General features: G+C 42.2%; 2 protein-coding genes across 2 annotated transcripts; one reads left to right on the top strand and one right to left on the bottom strand.

Annotated features, from left to right (window-relative positions):
- Positions 1-351: 351 nt before the first annotated feature.
- crtap (cartilage associated protein) lies at positions 352-6,603 on the bottom strand. Its single transcript, XM_079231559.1, has 7 exons — positions 6,131-6,603; positions 5,291-5,440; positions 3,000-3,171; positions 2,696-2,824; positions 2,467-2,612; positions 1,689-1,772; positions 352-1,203 (listed from the first exon to the last, which is right to left on the bottom strand). The coding sequence occupies exons 1-7, from the start codon at positions 6,590-6,592 to the stop codon at positions 1,126-1,128; spliced, it is 1,221 nt and encodes a 406-aa protein (XP_079087685.1). The 5' UTR covers positions 6,593-6,603; the 3' UTR covers positions 352-1,125.
- A 1,110-nt stretch (positions 6,604-7,713) lies between these two features.
- fkbp9 (FKBP prolyl isomerase 9) lies at positions 7,714-17,114 on the top strand (the record flags this gene model as incomplete). Its single annotated transcript, XM_079231763.1, has 10 exons — positions 7,714-7,916; positions 8,929-9,074; positions 10,529-10,718; positions 10,805-10,950; positions 12,039-12,228; positions 13,234-13,379; positions 14,208-14,397; positions 16,269-16,414; positions 16,664-16,827; positions 16,935-17,114. 10 exons carry the CDS (start codon positions 7,714-7,716, stop codon positions 17,112-17,114), a joined length of 1,701 nt encoding a protein of 566 aa, XP_079087889.1.
- Positions 17,115-17,670: the final 556 nt, after the last annotated feature.

Here is a 17,670-nt window from a genome sequence, read left to right as displayed (position 1 = left end):
TGACCTTGACACCTGACAATCAGCCTTTTTAATGTTAACTGTTACCTAAGCCCCTTCTACCAGAAGTTAGCCCATATTTCTTTGTGATGTTTCCCAAAAATGTTTAAAGAGAAGAGGGCAGATGAAAGGCACAAATTGTCAAGGGAGAAGAAGCGGGAATAAAAGAGACAGGTAAATACAGGCAGGAGAGAAATGAGCACGCAGAGTAAGAGAGAGACTAACAGTAACTCAGCGAGAATGTTCCCCTGAGGGTTTTTTACATCACCGTGTGACAAACTGCACAGAGACTCAATGTTCAAACATTATTAAACAACTCAGTGTGTTCTCTGGATGTCTCTCTGCTCAGCACAGCCCAGGTCTCGTCTGAAGGACCCTCGCACACATCCTGCTGTATTCGGACTCCAGTCAAATATCAATAGACTGAAACAGAGTATTATTCAATTGATCAATTAATTAATAATTTAGGTAATTTGTCAAGCACAAATACTCAATCATTCCCTGGTTTCAGCTTCTCAGTTGTGATGATTTGCTGCTTTGGTCTTGGGTAATAGTAAGTTGATCATTTTATGGTTGGACAGGAAAAGCCTAAAGACATGAATTTAGGCTTTAGGATATTGTGACGAGCATATTTAGCAATTTACTGACATTTCATAAACCAAACAATGAAGCATATTAGTTACTTACTGACAGATATAGTTGCAGTCCTACACTAAGTAGGTGTTACTCACAACCGGTCACTTCCCCAACACCAGCAAATATTACGACAACACTGTAATGTTTACTTGAAAGACCTGTTTGTCGAGTTTTATTAGCATTTCATCGTTACCGACAACATACATGATTTACAGTGGAGGAACGGATCCATAAAACAGCAAGTAAAAATATTTCTATCTTTATCAACATCATTGTCTGTAAATTAATTAACCACCGTACCGTGTATAAATTTAGTGCACAAAAAGGAAGTTAAAAAAATATTCAGGATGTGGTTCTGCAGGTAAATACACAGTGACCAATCAGAGCCTCTTACAAAACCCAATAAATACAAACTGGGGCGTGTGGGTGGGGGTGTGGGTGTGGGTGTGTGTGTGTGTGTGGGGGGTGGGGGGTTGTGTGGTTTTGTGTGTTTCAGTGTTTCGGCGGTATTTCCAATTTGGGAAAATCATCACCATCCAGGAACTCATCTATAAACTCCAGCACCTCTCCCTGCAGATACACACATAAAAAAGAAAAGAGACAACTCAGCAGGGTCTGTTTGAAGAGCATAAGCATTCAATATTTGACTCAGTTCTATCTGTAAGTTCTCACCGGGCATAACTAAAGAGAAAGCAGGCAAGAACTGACAGGTGTTCACCGCATACAGCATGTAATCCTGGTTTATGCTGGGTGTGCTTCTGTTGCATTGAATTTAAAGAAATGCCAGTGTTTTGCTGCCTCCTGATGGCTGTCTGCCATATTGCAGCTTGATAAACACAGAGCCGATATTGTACTGCAGGGTGTCATGTGACCAGAATGAAGAATCCAGGATTTTTCAATAAGATACACAAGGACAGAGCCTGATCCAAACTCTAACTGATAACATGCAGGTCTATTTTTAGCGGTAAATTCTTCCCTTGACTAAAGATACCCCGCTGCCTAAAAGCATCTTGTGCTGCACTAACACACATAAATATGTAAACACAGGCACTCACCTCGTCGTCGCTCACCAGGTGCTGTCTGGAGAACTCCAGCATCTGTTGCTGCATGGTGGTCTGATTGTAGTATCGCAGTGCCTCCTGCAGCACACACACACAGGAGCACAGCAGGTCAAATGTGTGTCACAGTGAACCAAAGACACAACACAGAGAAAGAAGGCAGAGTGCACGCGCTGAATTAGTTTCACATGTAGTCCAGAGAACCCTCAATTAAATATGCTTATTTGCTTTATTGCAGAGCTACATTTGTTGATTGATTTTACTATAATACTGTATATGTCTATTAAATATAAAGCAGACAGACACAAACAAACAGCCACCTTGGTTTAGTCACAAAGTCTCTGTACCTGGCAAAGAAATATGCACATATAACCGTTCTGTTTTTCCTGTTTTAAGTATTTTTGTTAAGCTAACCTAATAGGCTGCTTGCGTGCGGTGGCTTTACATTTACTGTACAGACTTAAGAGGGGTGTCAAACTTCTCATCCAACCGGCTTAACCTTTTGAACCTATTTGAACTAAAAGCAACACGCTTATTTGCTTTCCTGCCATGAGTTGTAAATGGGAAGAATGATACCACTTAAAAGTCTGGCTGTGCTAAGCTAACTGGCTTAGCATGAATACAGGAAACAACTAGCCTGGCTCTGTCCAAAGGCAACACAATTTACCTACCAGCACCCAAAAAGCTCACTGAATAACCTGTTGTACCTTGTTTGTTTATTCATAACTAAAAAGGAACTGGGTGCATAATATTTCGAGTCATTAATATGTCTCACTGGTCTGGCGAAGAAGTCCTCCTCCGTCAGCTCCCACCGGCTTTTGTGGAACTCGTAATAGGCTAAGTTATTCTTCATAACTTCATCGCTGGGGTCAAAGAGCACGTAGCTGGCTGCACATGGTACTGCGTTCTTCAGGTCATTCACTGAAAAACATGATTACAGAACTTAATCCAGGGAATTCAGTCATAATAACACAGTAGACGTTTGGAAACGCCACGCTACTCACATTTGTAATAAGCAAACTGCAGGTAGTGGTACATGGTGGCCACAAAGTTATCCACCACAAAACCTCCTACTACAGGTGTCAGTTCGCTTTCACACCTCACTTTCCTGTCAAGGACCTCTATGTAGTGATCTGAAGAGGAAATAATATGATGGAGAGGAAAAAAAAGATTCAATTTAGGCAAAACAAGAAAGTCTTGAATAAAGGGTTGATTAAATGACAAAAAGAAGACAAAATAGAAATGCAGGTGTAGATGGACAGGGCAGGAGGATTAAAGTCAGAGGTAGCCTAGTGCAGAGGAACTGACCGGCTATGGAGGGGTAGAAGTCTTTGAAGTCTTTGACGTCTCTGGGGCCCTCGGACGCAGCCAGACACTCGTCGTAGACCTTGAAGAAATCACGCAGCGACAGCTCCATGTCTGACACCGAAGTACGGAAGTTTTCTCCATTGTACGCTCGTACTGCGCGCACAAACAGTGTCTGCAACACAAAGGTAATATTGTTGATTATTATTACTGAAGCATTCCACAAGGTTAAAAATAACTTTCTTATTAAAATCAATTATATTTCTAATGATCTGTATTGCTATTATGACCCATAACAACATTGTTGCAATGCTTCTAAATTTAAAACAGTGTGGCAGACAATACAAACATGAATATGAGAAGGAAGAAAATTACAATATTAAATACATGGCACTTTAATCACTGAGTCGAAAATATTGCTTTCAATGATTATTTTGCTGCATCTCTTAAAGAACTAACCCCCCTCCTGTTTCTCCTTCGACACCCCACCAGTTCCCTTTCTCTGAGATCACACAGAATGAGCGGTCTGTTCAAAGTCGTTTAAACATTCTCCATGTTCAGATATACATCCTATCAAAACTCATCCTATGGGCTTTATGCCTCAATGCTTTCTATCTTTCTCTCCAGCTGGAAAACTGTTTGAATCGACCTTGGGATTTTATGAATCAACATCAGATCATTCAAATGTAGATCGACTTGAATAGAAGAATTTACAGACTATTTTCACCAATTCTAGATCCAGCTTTTTGAGTCAGTATCGGACCGATATCAGTATTGCTGGATCTCTAATTTTCATTTATTGTAGTCTTTGTGTTATAAATGGTAAATGGACTGTACTTGTATCACACTTTTTTTGTCTTTGGATCACTCAAAGAGCTTTAACACTACTTGTCATCATTCACCCATTCACACACTGATGACAGGGGCTATCATGCAAGGTGCCACCTGCCCATCAGGACTATCTAACCATTCTTACCCATTCATACAGAACAGGAACAGCCTGCGGTGGCAAATCACAGGGTTTAGTGTCTTTCCCAAGGACACAACGACTAACGGATTTGATTGAAGGACGACCCTGCTCTACCACTGAGTAACAACGTTGTAGATACCATTGCCATTTCTATTTGTTGATTTGTGCTTGATAGAAGTCTTTGATACAAGCCTACCCCTCTCGTCTCTTTTATTGGGTTACTTTATTTGGATCCTTGAAATGTCTTAAATTCTTTTAGGATTTAAGGTTGTAACGTTTCTCAAAACGTTGTAATATTTAATCCTCTTTGACAATGGCACTGTGGTATTTGATGCAGTTCCTCTATAGATACGTGTGAAGCTCAGAGACAAAAACAATTCTGTGAGCGTCCACGTTGTCTCGAAAAGATGCACTGGAGCGCAAAAAGATTGGAAGTTGTGAATAGACTCTGAAAGACACTCTTCTGATTTTTAAAGCATGCATACAAGTGACAGAAGTAAAAGCTAAAGGCTATAGATGAACAAGACCAGTCGCATAACTTCACGTCACCAAAGGTGGACAAGTCGGCGTAATGATGTCAGTCTCATTGAGCCACTTGTTAGCAACCGGCTTGTTTAACACACTTAAAGCTTCAAAAGCCGCCAGAGGGGTTACTGACGTATTTTGTATCGTAGAACAAAACGTTAAATCTCTTAAACTGGTTTTAACCATAGAGATTATTTCAGGCATCTAACCAAGAAACATTCAGAAAACACAAACTTTGAGAGAAGGGAAAATGCTAATGTTGCCATTTTATGTGAAACCCCACAATAAACAGTCCAGCATCAGAAGGATAACTTTGATAACTGCTTGTACCAGGCTTGTCTTTATTTGTTACTTGGCGGTTTAAGGATGCTGCTCCACTTTCGTTCTCAAAGTTTCGGTTGCAGAGAGGTCTCACACTTATCTCTAGTGTTAAGACATCAGATAGTTCCTGGATCGTGGTGCTGCGTTTGCAGTGGTTAGTGTATTCCTGCTTTCTTGCATAGCCTGGGCAACATTGTCGAACCTCCTCTTAACTCATTCCTGCTGGGGTCACTGATGGTCCCCAGGCCCTATTTTGGGAAGCACTTGTGCCTATGAATGACTCTCCCCATGATGTGGTCAGCCTGGCCAGTTCACCCATAGGCTGTATATTCCTTCAGCTCACCCACACAGCCAATAATAGGATGGCTTGTGTATATTTATATGTATTAACAAAGACGTGGGTCTGGGTGTGACTCTTACACGCACGCAGCCTTTCCATGTTTACTCCTTCTGATTCTGTGTGTGTGTGTGTGCACACCTCATAGGATTTGGTCTCCAGGTCTTTCAGGTGTTCGTCGGATCCAGGCAGACTCTTGTAGTAAGCCATGTTCCTCTGCATCATCTCATCATTTGGGTGTTTCAGCAGGAAGGTGTGGGCAGCAGACACCGCTTTGGCCAGGTTGTCGGACTGGGAGACATAACACAAACACACATTGTAAACAGCTATTATGTTGTGCTCATTAGTTGAGGGAATAATATAAATGCAATGCAAACTCTATACACTGTGGTACAATGGGGAGTAGTTACAGGGACTTGATAACTCATACACTATCAATAAATAATTCCAGAATAAAAGAATGGAGGACTATATTTTAGATAATTAGAAATGAATGTTCAGGTCAAATTTAAAATCATTTAAGTATTTAGGTTCTTCCTCTTGATTTGTCTTCTAAATTTAGGTCAAATGATTTTTACAACCTTTGACTCTAAATAAACTGTGATTCATAACTTAGTCCTACATCGAAAATAGTTCTCTTGTAGAGGTTTTGACCAGTTAAATGTTTTTCTTTTCTTTTCATTATTTGTGTTAATTGTACTTCTCAGGAAGGACAAGACAACTCAATTATTCTCAGGTAAAAGGTCCAGGACCTCCCCTCATGCAGAACAGACCCGAACCCTAACAGACCGTGCATCCGTGGCACGTCGGTGACGTCAGAAAGCAATAGAAAACACTGTAAGTGACGTTAAGAGAGAAAGCGTGTACGCATCAAAAAACATCACCTTACGGGCTTACACTGACTATCCCAACGAGGTCAACAAACGGGTCCACGGGTTGGAGCCCCTCGGCCCTCGTGACGACCCCACATATTTAACATACCTTGAAATAGGCGTACTGCAGGTATTTGTACGGCTCTCTGTCCTCAAACTCAATGATGGTGTCCCGGCTGGGCATCGTCTGCCTGAAAGCGGGCAGACCCTGTTTGCAGCGCTTCAGGCACTGCGCCCTCTTCATCACGTTTCCAAACGCCCGCAGCTCTGGAAACTCCGCAAACTTCTGCTCGTCTTCCAGCCGGACGGAGCTGCAGTTCAAGTTGCAGAAGGCCTCGCTGTCCCGCAGCAGCCGGTACAGCCGCAGAGACACCTCCATGTACTCCACCGTCTCCTTCCACTTCTCTCCGGTGTACTGGTCCAGTGCGTGTTTGTAAGCGGACTCCAGGGGCATCAGCTCGTGCCTGGGGAAACTCCTGAAGCTGTATTTTTCATACTGGGAGTGCACCACAGAGATGAAAAATGCGACGACAAGAGCCGAGAAGAGTTGGGGAGAAGTGGAGGGTGCCATTTTTAAGTTTGGTTAATGGTGGACTCGGGGTTATCCTGTAGTGGGAGCGTGGGTCTCTAGGACCGCCTCAAGTTCCACGACGTATCCGGACAAAGCCTCCCCACCCCCGGGCGCAAAGGCTTGATCAGCCGCTCCAGCGGGTGGGGGCTGTGGAGCTGCTCCTCCCACTAAACCACACAAGTAAATCTCTGCTCTTGCTCTGTCCTTTTACAGGACAAGTAAAAACCTGACAGAGAATAGAGCTGTTATACTTTAACTTCATAAGTGAGGGAGAAATTACTACACTTTATAGTTAAGGGACAAAGCAATTTAGCCATTTGCTTAAACTTCAGAACTGACTAAGAATACATTATTCAGTAAAACTCTTCTCTATAAACTTATTTCCTCTGCGTCACCAATTAAACCCCTGCATAGCGAGAGAGATGTGTCCCTCCTCCCACTGCCACGTAGAGACATTCCTGTCCGGTCTTCCCCCCTCAGCAGGCCTGAGCCCCACCAACACACCAGTCAGGATCAATGTATCACACCTTCTGGGGGGAAACTTTATGTGTTCTGCTCATTTGACTTCAGAGGCGTATCCATTGTTGGATGCGTGTGCATCGTTGTGATTTATGTGGTCCAGAGGAGGGGGGGGTCTTTCTGCAGATGTGTGGAGACCCTACGTTACCACGTTGACACATATCAGGGGCTGCACTGCGCAGGAGCAATACGTGGTTCCCAAAACTATCCCATTCAATCCCAAAGGGCGTCAAAGCAGCCAGAAGGAAGCGGGATGGGACCGGAAATATAAAGTAGAATTTCAAAATAAAAGCCAACTTGATATCAAAGCTTTGTTCGCATCTGTTTGTGTCTCACAGAGGCGTCTGCTTATATATTTGTGTAGCCGTTTATAGTTTGGCTTCATCAACAATACGCGCATTTAATGTACCCAGTCGACGATGTCTCGTTAAAGTTTAACCGGAAGTTATACCGTTTTATCCAGCTTGACACGTGATCATTCCTGCTTTGGGACCGAAGGCAGGACTTCTATCCAAGTCGGAGTAGAGGAACCCAACGGGGAACAAGGAGGCAGCAGATACTCACACAGGCCGTACCCACAGTTGTCTCCATTGGCAGTGAAAATGACCCAGTGCGTGCAGGGAATGCTGTATTTGTCGGTTCTGGTGGCGTTCGCCGCCTGTAACGCTCCTCCGGTTCCGTTAGACGACATCTTCATTGAGAAAACTTTCGTGCCAGAGCAGTGTGTGCGCGCAGTCAAAGATGGGGATTATGTCAGGTATCACTACAATGGCATGTTTCCGGACGGCAAGAAGTTCGACTCAAGGTGAGTATCACGCGAAGAATGAATGTATTCCCACTTCTCGTGTCTCTGTGCAGAGCAGACCGGGTGCACGGTGGGAAATAGCGTGCGCGATGCGTAAAAGTGCGCGTTGAGTGGTTCGCCCTGGTTAGCCACGCAGGCAGGCTGACTGAACTCTGAATCCATGTATGCTTAGCCCCAGGGCCCCAAAACATTTAAATAGCCACAGGGATTCCACTAAAGACCCATATCTGATCAGATGGAGAGTTTTGCTGCTTTATAGATATTAACCTGCTTAATCACATATTATTCTCCTTAAACTTAATGCTCTACCTGCTCCTAGGACCTCCGAATGTGGCTGCACTCTGCTTTAGAAACCACATATATTATCAACAGTAGTAACAAACAGTGTAACGTGCAAAACGGTTTGCTTTCCACCTAGGGCCGGTTGACCCCCGAGGGCCCCGAGGGCCCCAAAAGCCTCAGATGCATTTGTTTTGGGGGTTATTTTATGAATTGCACATTTATTTTATTTTTTACTAAAGTATGCAGGCTGTGCAGTATTAGCTAACTGAGTGGCCTTGTCTTGTAGAGGGGCCCTGTGCTCACATAAATGTCTAAATAAAGCAACATCTTACACATTTGAATCAGGCCATGTGTTCTATCTCAGGACGTCACAGGCTGGAAAGATGGTGACATTTAAATCTCACATCCTCCGGGACTTATAACTTAAGTCCCGGCACAAGATGACAGTCTGTATAAATTGAAGTATAATTAGCACGAGACACTTTAATACTCACTTTTGAGTCTCTTTGGATGAATCTGAACTCTGTGAAGTGATTTTTTTTTTTTCTGAGTTGTCACAGCAAACAGTTTTCCCACAACAAAAACGGTCACTGATGAAACAACTTTACACGTTTTGTGAACTAGTTTGTTTTATGGTACAAATAAGTTTGCGGCAAGGCGCCGAATGAATGTAATGCAGACGTCTACTTCCAATTATATAAAATAACCTGTTCATGTGTATGTGTTCCAGTTACGACCGTGGCACCACCTACAATGTGTTTGTTGGCAAGAAGCAGCTGATCGCAGGGATGGACAAAGCTCTGGTGGGGATGTGTGTCAACCAGAGAAGCCTGGTCAAGATCCCACCTCACCTCGCTTATGGCAAGAAGGGATACGGTGTGTTTGAAACTTCCTTTCATATTAGCACATGCCTGATTGTTCTGAATCAGACAGGACAGAATATTACTTGTTCTCCAAAAATTTGAGGAGAGTGTGTTTATTCCTCTTGGGAGTTATTATAAATATCCATATGAGTGAGCACACAGCTGGCACTGTTTACCCTAACAATGAGAGAATGTGGTGGGCCATTGGCTGGAGCATAAGGCACCAAAGTTACAGTCTTTGCAGAACGTACCGTATTGTGTTGTACCAGAGTCAGTCGAAGCAGAGAGGAAGTGGGCTGCTCCCAAGCGTCTATGTTTAATGATGTCAGAGGGACGTCACAAACCAGGAAGCAGGTCGGAGGAAGATGCTCTGGTTCAAGATTTCCAGCTGGTAGTAACTACACTGTAGATGCCAGAGCATTAGCAGATTGAAAATGCCAGATCTTGATCTATATATGAACATAAATCAATTTGGCCCAGTGTGCACCAGATAGTTTGTGTGAGAAAATGTTGATATATTTGCATGTAATTGTAGAAATGAGAGTAAACATGTAGATGCTCTGTTTACATGTAGAGAGCTTTGCGTCACTTCGTGTGTGTGCATGAAGTAGTTAGATAATGGGATCGAGAGGAGAGAGGGAGGCATGTCTGGACAGGTAAAAACAAGTTTGTATCAGAGAAAAGATTAGAGAGAAAAAGGGAGAATATAGAGAGTTGAGAATTTAGAGGAGCTAGAGAGATATTTAAACTGGAAAGAGGCCTACCAGCTTATTGGTCGTGAACATTGAAAGGCTGCCACCCACACATTCCTTGCTCCCCTCCTCCACCTCCCCCGACTCCCACATCAATTTCTCTATGTCTCTAGGCTTGTTGAGCTCAAAAGGCAGGGACTCATGCTCATGTTTGCAAACAGAGTTGGTTTGGATGTTGGTGAGTGGACAAAACCAGAAAACAGTGAAAATAGCATATCACAATTTTCTTAATCTCATTTGATAAAAATACAGCTTGGAGTCAAAACAACTAAATAAAAGAATGTCTAGTCATACCCATTACTAATTACTAATTTAATTAGGCTGACTTCATAGTCTGATGATATATTGCATAACCCATAACTGGTTTCATAGTAAGCTTTGGTAAAAATCAATCAGATGTTTGTTTTTTATTTAAAATATAATAACCACATTTTAAAAATGCCTGTTTAATTCATTGACCAATACAAACAAATCCTGAGAGAGAGAAAAAACGGATGTAAATTTGTATTTGTAATGCAGCAACTTCCCAACCACGTCCACTCCAAAGCATTATTCCTGTTTATCACTGCCAGGTTCATGGAGAAAGGACGGCACTAATAAGGATTTATCTTCACACAGACTTCATGTGCTATTGCCAAGACCTAGTGTGAGAGTGATTAATACACGACAGTCAGAAAGTATTGTCACCTGACTTGCTCTTTTCTTTTCTCCTTAGGTGACATCATCCCTCCAGATTCTATCCTCCATTTTGATGTCCTGCTGCTCGACGTGTGGAACCCGGAGGACGGCGTCCAGAGTCACACCTACCAAACCCCCTCCAACTGCTCCAGAAAGGTAGAGGTGTCGGACTACATTCGCTACCACTACAATGGCACCCTGCTGGACGGGACACTCTTTGATTCCAGGTTGGTTCTGTGCAATAGTCCCTCATTCACACAGACATGCAGCCACACACACATATGTAACCTCTCTCCCCCACCCTGCGCTGCAGCCACACCCGTATGCGTACCTATGACACGTACGTTGGGATTGGGTGGCTGATTGCCGGTATGGATCAGGGCCTTCTGGGAATGTGTGTTGGAGAGAGACGCATCATCACGATGCCACCATCACTTGGATATGGAGATAATGGAGACGGTGAGTGTTAACAATTTCTTCATTTTTATTTGTTTCCCTGAGTCTGAATCACATTCCTCTGAGGGGTCTCTGAGAATAACAATAGATTGATATTTACTGTGGAAAGCAACGGATGCTGTAGTTGCACATTTGTGGCACAAGGTGGCGGTACATCACACACATGTGTGATGCAGTTAAACTACACGTCTCATCTTGTTGTACTCTCAGTCTCGTCAGAGATGGAGAATGTCGAATCATTGTTTTTCCAGACCCTAGCCCTGATCAATTTCTTTGCAAAACTGCACATTTGTATTTGCATACTTCTTTTTATCTTAGTAAGTAAAATTAATGTAAGTAAAAATATATAATTTGTATGACTAACTTTCTTGTAATTTTCCAGCCAGATACACTTTTGCTTTGTTGTCAGTCTTTATTCTAAGCTTAGCTAACTGGTAGCTGCTGTATCTTCATGTTTACAGATAAAGGCATTGATCCTCTCGTCCATTTCTTCCTACAGAAAGGGAAATAATGACTCTTACACAAGGATTTAGTATATTGACAGGTTTTTCCATAATTTTACTGACAAGAGACAATTTTTCTATTCATTACTTTTACTCGCAATATATTATATTAACATTTTCAAATAACCTCCAACAAGAAAGAAGCTAAATATAAAATCCAGTATGAGAGAAACTATCAACAACATTTAACTGACTTTTGATTAAGGCCTTCCTTCAATGCTAGATATTTTAAATATAACAATACAAGAATAAACAATATAAATAAAGATTTCTTTACTTTTTAGAAGGTTCCCATACTGTCATGCTCACATCACACTATTTGTATAAAGATGTATTCTTGACTTTGTTAATAACAGTAACTCTTTACTCCTTATCTGATTTAAACATCATTGCACTGTTGCTGTCGTTAATTGTTGTTTGTCTCGTCTAATGTCTAATGTATGCACCTTCCGCCTAACTAAATTCCTCGTTTGTACAAACATTCCTGGCAATAAACGGTTTCTGATTCTGATTCTGACATGGTCGAGGTTAGGAATTGATCTGGTCAATCTTCTGTCGTCCCTGAACCCTTTCTTCTTCTCGCTCTAGGAAGCGACATCCCGGGACAGGCGTCTCTGGTGTTTGACGTCGTCCTCCTGGACCTCCACAACCCCAAAGACGGGATCACAGTGACCAATCAGATAATACCTGCGTCCTGCACAAGGAAGTCCGTTGCTGGAGACTTTGTACGCTACCACTACAATGGCAGCCTCCTGGATGGAACATTTTTTGATTCCAGGTGTGTGTCAGTGTTTAGTATTCATCATGTTGACCGCACAGAAAAACTCACAGTAGATTTTTATTATAAATATAGATGTTTAATGTCTGTTGTTCCTCAAGTGGCCTCAGGGTGGCAACATATCTCTCTTCACTGAAAATGTTTTGAGAGGGGAACTGAAACCTAAAAAATGGAAACTTGGCAGGAACTCCCCGTTTGTGTTTACAGAGAGTTACATCCTGTGATTTGTCACACAGTTCTCCTTACGACAGTTCAGGCAATGCACAAATCCTTTCTAATCTGAGGAGAATATCACAGTGTTTATTTTTCAACCCTGGTTATGGCTTTAGAACATCTCTGTGAGGATGACAGAAAATATCAAACATAGAGTTCACTTTTTGAAGAACGTTTCTTGCATACTACTTTGATAATTTGCAGCTCAGTGGGTAGAGCAGGCCGTCCTCTAATAACATGTCGCTTTACGGCATTAAACTGTTTAAAACCCTTTTCTATGTAAGTTCTCACCCTTACAGCGTCCGCAGCCGTATGGGTTTGGCCTTGTAGCTTCTCCTTTTATTGTGAAGCAATTCTTTTTCACATTCTGTAAAAATGAAAAGAAAGCCAATGTGTGAACTTTCTGCCACTTACATGTTCTGTCTCTTCATGCATATATACTTTGGCCAAGAATCTGAAGCTCTTGATGTACTGAAATGCCACCATACTGTATGGATGTGTCAACAAAACCCACAAATGAATCCTCCAAAACAAACTGCTCAAAACCACTGTGCTTAAGTTGCCACAACTTAAGTACAGTGGTTTTGAGAATCTTTGAGTATAGTCACGTCCTTTAGGTAGTCATGTGTTATTTAGATGTGCTCTTTTGTTTACTGACCTGTATATGTGATTCAATTACATCTCCCTGTATACTATGAACAAATACAAACTGTATATTTAGTTCCCAGATTGATTGTGATTTCTTTCTCAGTGGATCAGTTGGATAATAATACGATATTTTCTATTCCACAGCTACTCTCGTAATCGTACCTATGACACCTATGTGGGTAAAGGTTATGTGATCGCCGGCATGGACGAAGGTCTGATTGGGGTCTGTGTCGGAGAGAGACGCACCGTCACCATTCCCCCACATCTCGGCTACGGAGAGGAGGGCACAGGTGTGTGTGTGTAATGCTTGGATGTCCTTATCTTGAAAATGTTGCCGCTACCTAACTGTACGCCAAAACTAGCAGACATAAAGACAGTTTCTTCTGGCAGGCCGTCCATCTGATGAACAATTAACATCAGTCCTATTGTGTCAATAACATAAAACAACAAGCATCCATATTACCAGTAAATAAATAATCACTGTTCTTTAACATGTCAATGTCTTCAATGTCTACTGTATATAACCACCTCATGCATATATAGCAGTGGTTCTCAAACTGTTTTTGTCACGCCCCACTTTGGAGGAAGAAAAATGTTTATGCCCCAACAAACTTGTAACAAAATGGTCAATGCTGACTTTTTATTGAAATAACCTTTTCTGACTCCATCCGTGCTTTTTCAAATAATAGAATAAAGAACATTGCAATCACTTTGAAAAAGAAAATCTGCATTCCCCCCAGACCCTGCTTCCCCGAGCCCCACCTGTAATACCTCGCCCCACAGTTTGAGAACCACTGATATAAAGCAACCTGTTGCAGTATCATCCCATATGTATTCCAGCCTCCTTTGCACTATCACACTTCTGTATTACTGTCATTGGATGGATAGATTCTTTATATGTGTATATCTGAACATAGTTGTCAAATGTCTATGTTTACGTTTAGCTGTGTCTTGTGGCACTTCAAAGATTAATTCACAAAGAGCTTGTTTAGAGTTGTTTTGCAATAAATAAGGGAAACATTTCCAAATCCAATGAAGCTGATTCTGATTGAGTTCATTTGTCTGCAGCTTTAACATTGTATTCTTTGTATTTTTTGCCGTTACCATGTTTCTCTCAGGCTCTAAGATCCCTGGTTCAGCTGTACTGGTGTTTGACGTTCACATCATTGACTTCCACAACCCGTCAGACAACACTGAGGTCACCGTCATACACAAGCCAGAAGAGTGCGTTAAGCAAACCAAGAAGGGAGACTTTGTCAAATATCACTACAACGCGTCTCTGATGGACGGCTCGTCCATCGACTCCACGTGAGTAAACTTCTGTGAGACACTTTGAGGCTTGCTGGAAAGCATAACTTCTTTTAAAATTGAGGAACCTGAGAAATCGCAGTTCAAGATATTTTCTGTGTCTCGCTTGTCGCACGTTTGAAATATGAAGGCAGGTGCCTCCCCCCTGCTCCGGGAGGGAGAACCTTTGTTAAATTGTTTGTAAAATGTAGAAAGAGGACCCTCAGAAGTGTGTTTAAACTGAGAGGGACGAGCAGATTTATCTTATCTGTCGCCCGAGGGGACACGCCGAGCACAATATCCGTACAATTGATATTTGTCAACACGCAAAGTATATCTGACCGGCTGGTAAAAAAAGTTCTCCAGGTGCAGTAGCCTCTATCCTTTATAGAGTAATATAGAGTATATCATTGTAGAGTAACAACCTTACCTCCGCATGACGTAGGACATACTGTATGGTTCGTTTTTCCTCGATGGAACGCCCACAAAGTTTACTTTTATTCACCCGTGTACTCTTCACATAAGCAAAGCATCAGGGTAAACCAGAGTAATCTTTCAAGTATATATACTCTTTTGCTAAAATATCGACTCTCCTAATCTAGTCGAGCCACAATCCTAATACATAATGCTGGATATATTTTAGCAAGTTCAATAAATAAAAGAGTAATATAAGAGTAATGTATGTGTGTGTGGTTTGGGTGCGTGTGTCTGTCAAGGTGAGTTTGGGTGTTAGCTGGCTTTAACTGATAAAACAGAAAATGGTTGAGACTGTTGGTTTCAACTGTTTCAACATGACAAATGCATGTGTGTGCTCTGAAGTCGTGGGTTGGTGTGTCGAGTGCCTTCCTGCGCTACCTTTCAGAAAGTATGTGTGTTTGTGTGCGTGCGTGTGTGTGCGTGTGTGTGTGCAGGTTTATTTGTATAACAGGCCCTCTGTATTGTGGCAGATTAAAGAGGAAGACAGCAATTGGGCAACCAGCGGGGAGTCGTATATATTTTCAGTCACAAAGTTTGAATTATATACCTCCCTTCCCGCCATTTCTCCACCAATCAGGTTTAGCAAGTCGAATTGGACACATTTGGGTGTTTACTTACATATCTCTTCACTTTCATTACCACATACTCCCACTTTCTGGGTCAGGTTAACTTTTTGGCGGGTCATACAAAGTTCCCTAGTTCACTTTTCTGGGAATAGCTCTCATGTTTATGTGTGCCAGATCACATGAGGTCACATACGGTGATTTCAATCAGGAGGAGAGACTTGTTTAGAGTTTAATAACTTACTACAATTGCATACATTTGAATAGTGCAAAGTCTTTGGCGATTGGACTCCATCCTGACTTAGGTTAAGCAAGGGGTAGGGATGCTGATATCTGATAAGGTAGAATCCCCCGTGGAGTCCAAGCACTGGTGTTGAAGAAGGGAGTTGCTGTAACCCGATGATGAATGATGCGCCTGGGGTGGAGGAGGGTCGCATCTGTTTGAGCTGAAATGACAACTGACAGCAGCAGAGAGGAGAATATTAAAAAAGTTTGACAACAACGATGTGATTGGCTTACAGAAACTGCCCCGAATCCGATTTAACGTACACGCCCCCCAATCAGCTGATGGAGGAATCGCTGGGAGAATTAGAGACTGAGATTAGGAATGAACCGGAGTGTAAAGAATGTCTTCCTTGCTGAACTTCCTCTTGAGCGTCATTCTTTAGCATCTGCATGCACAGTGAGAGGCCGACACAGCTGCGAAGGGAAAACCCCTTGACTTACATTTACCTGTGTTCTTTTTTTCAATGTTTTCCATTAACTCAGTGCTCCTGTGTAACACTGTTGTAATGTAATGACCAAGAAACTTCTCTTCGCCTCTTCCAATAACTTGAACTCAATTTGTTTCAGATATAATTATGGAAAGACATACAACATCGTCCTGGGAGCCAACCAGGTAGTCCCAGGGATGGAGGAAGGACTGATGGACATGTGTGTGGGAGAGAAAAGGCACCTTGTTATTCCTCCTCACCTGGGCTATGGGGAGAGAGGAGTCAGTAAGTCACACACAACCACACGTGCCGTTAAACGGAGAATACACGTGATGGTGCCAGCTGTTTAACCATTTCAATTTATTTTTGAGATATCATGTTTCACTAAACAAACACACAAACCATGACCTCTTTAGTGGAGGTAACAGAGAAATGTTTGTCTTGCTGTTGAATGGAACTCGCCTCTTCTCAACACATTTTTGTCTGAGCTATACCACTTGACCTCCAGCTAACTCTGTTTGTGTGTTTGTGTAGCTGACGAAGTCCCAGGGAGCGCTGTGCTGATATTTGAAATCGAGCTGGTAGACATGGAGGAAGGACTTCCTGAAGGCTACATGTTCATCTGGAACGAGGATGTGGCAAACGACCTCTTTACTGAGATGGACAAAGACAAGAACGAGCAAGTGGAGCCTTCTGAAGTATGTAATAAAAAGAAATATCTGCAACATCTTAGACATGTATTTATGTTTGCTACAGTCCATTCATCCTTAATTTACCCTCTTGCACCCTTCCTTTGTTCCCATAGTTTACTGACTACATCATGCAGCAGGTGAACGAGGGTAAAGGTCGCCTGGCTCCCGGCTTCGATCCTTTTCGCATCATTGACAACATGTTCTCCAACCAGGACCGCGATGGAGACGGAAAGATCACCGAGGCAGAGTTCAGACTTAAAGCAGATGAAGTCGTCTCCCATGATGAGCTATGACGGGACTGAGTGTAAAACTCAGATCAGGGTGAAGGCGGAAGGGTCAGACAGCGGGGTTGTATCACATATGTGGGTGGTAGAGTAGAAGCAGACGGGCTGTAAGTGTAAAGTAAGCCAGTGTGAAGCAAGAAATGTTCTTTTTTTTATTTTGAAGATTTAGATTATGTTCTAAGGGGCTTCTTGGCTTTTAAGAGTCAAATGAGAAGAAAGAGTGCAGATTTAGGAGTGACATTATTTTGAGTGCTAAGTATTGGAAAGACTCATCTCTGAGGTCTATGATGACTTTCTTTTTTTTTTACCTCCACTCCCATCAAGTTCTTGTCTTGTTTTATGTGACATTTGTTTTTGTTTTTATATTGAAGGGTACAAAAGCACTCTTGTGTGAAAGAACAAACCAAGGCCTCACTCCACGATATACATTCAACACTCCTTTGTGACTTTTATTGTTGTTAACATTTTGTGATTGTGCGTGAAACTTTGTTTTCTTTTCACTGGGTATCAGCTTGTCTTGGAAATATCAAACAGTCTGCCAAGAGCGATGAGTCAGTCGTCACTC

The sequence above is a fragment of the Taurulus bubalis genome (genome assembly GCF_910589615.1).
Source record: "Taurulus bubalis genome assembly, chromosome: 16".
NCBI classification, from domain to species: domain Eukaryota; kingdom Metazoa; phylum Chordata; class Actinopteri; order Perciformes; family Cottidae; genus Taurulus; species Taurulus bubalis.
This window is presented reverse-complemented; position numbering and strand designations above follow the sequence as displayed.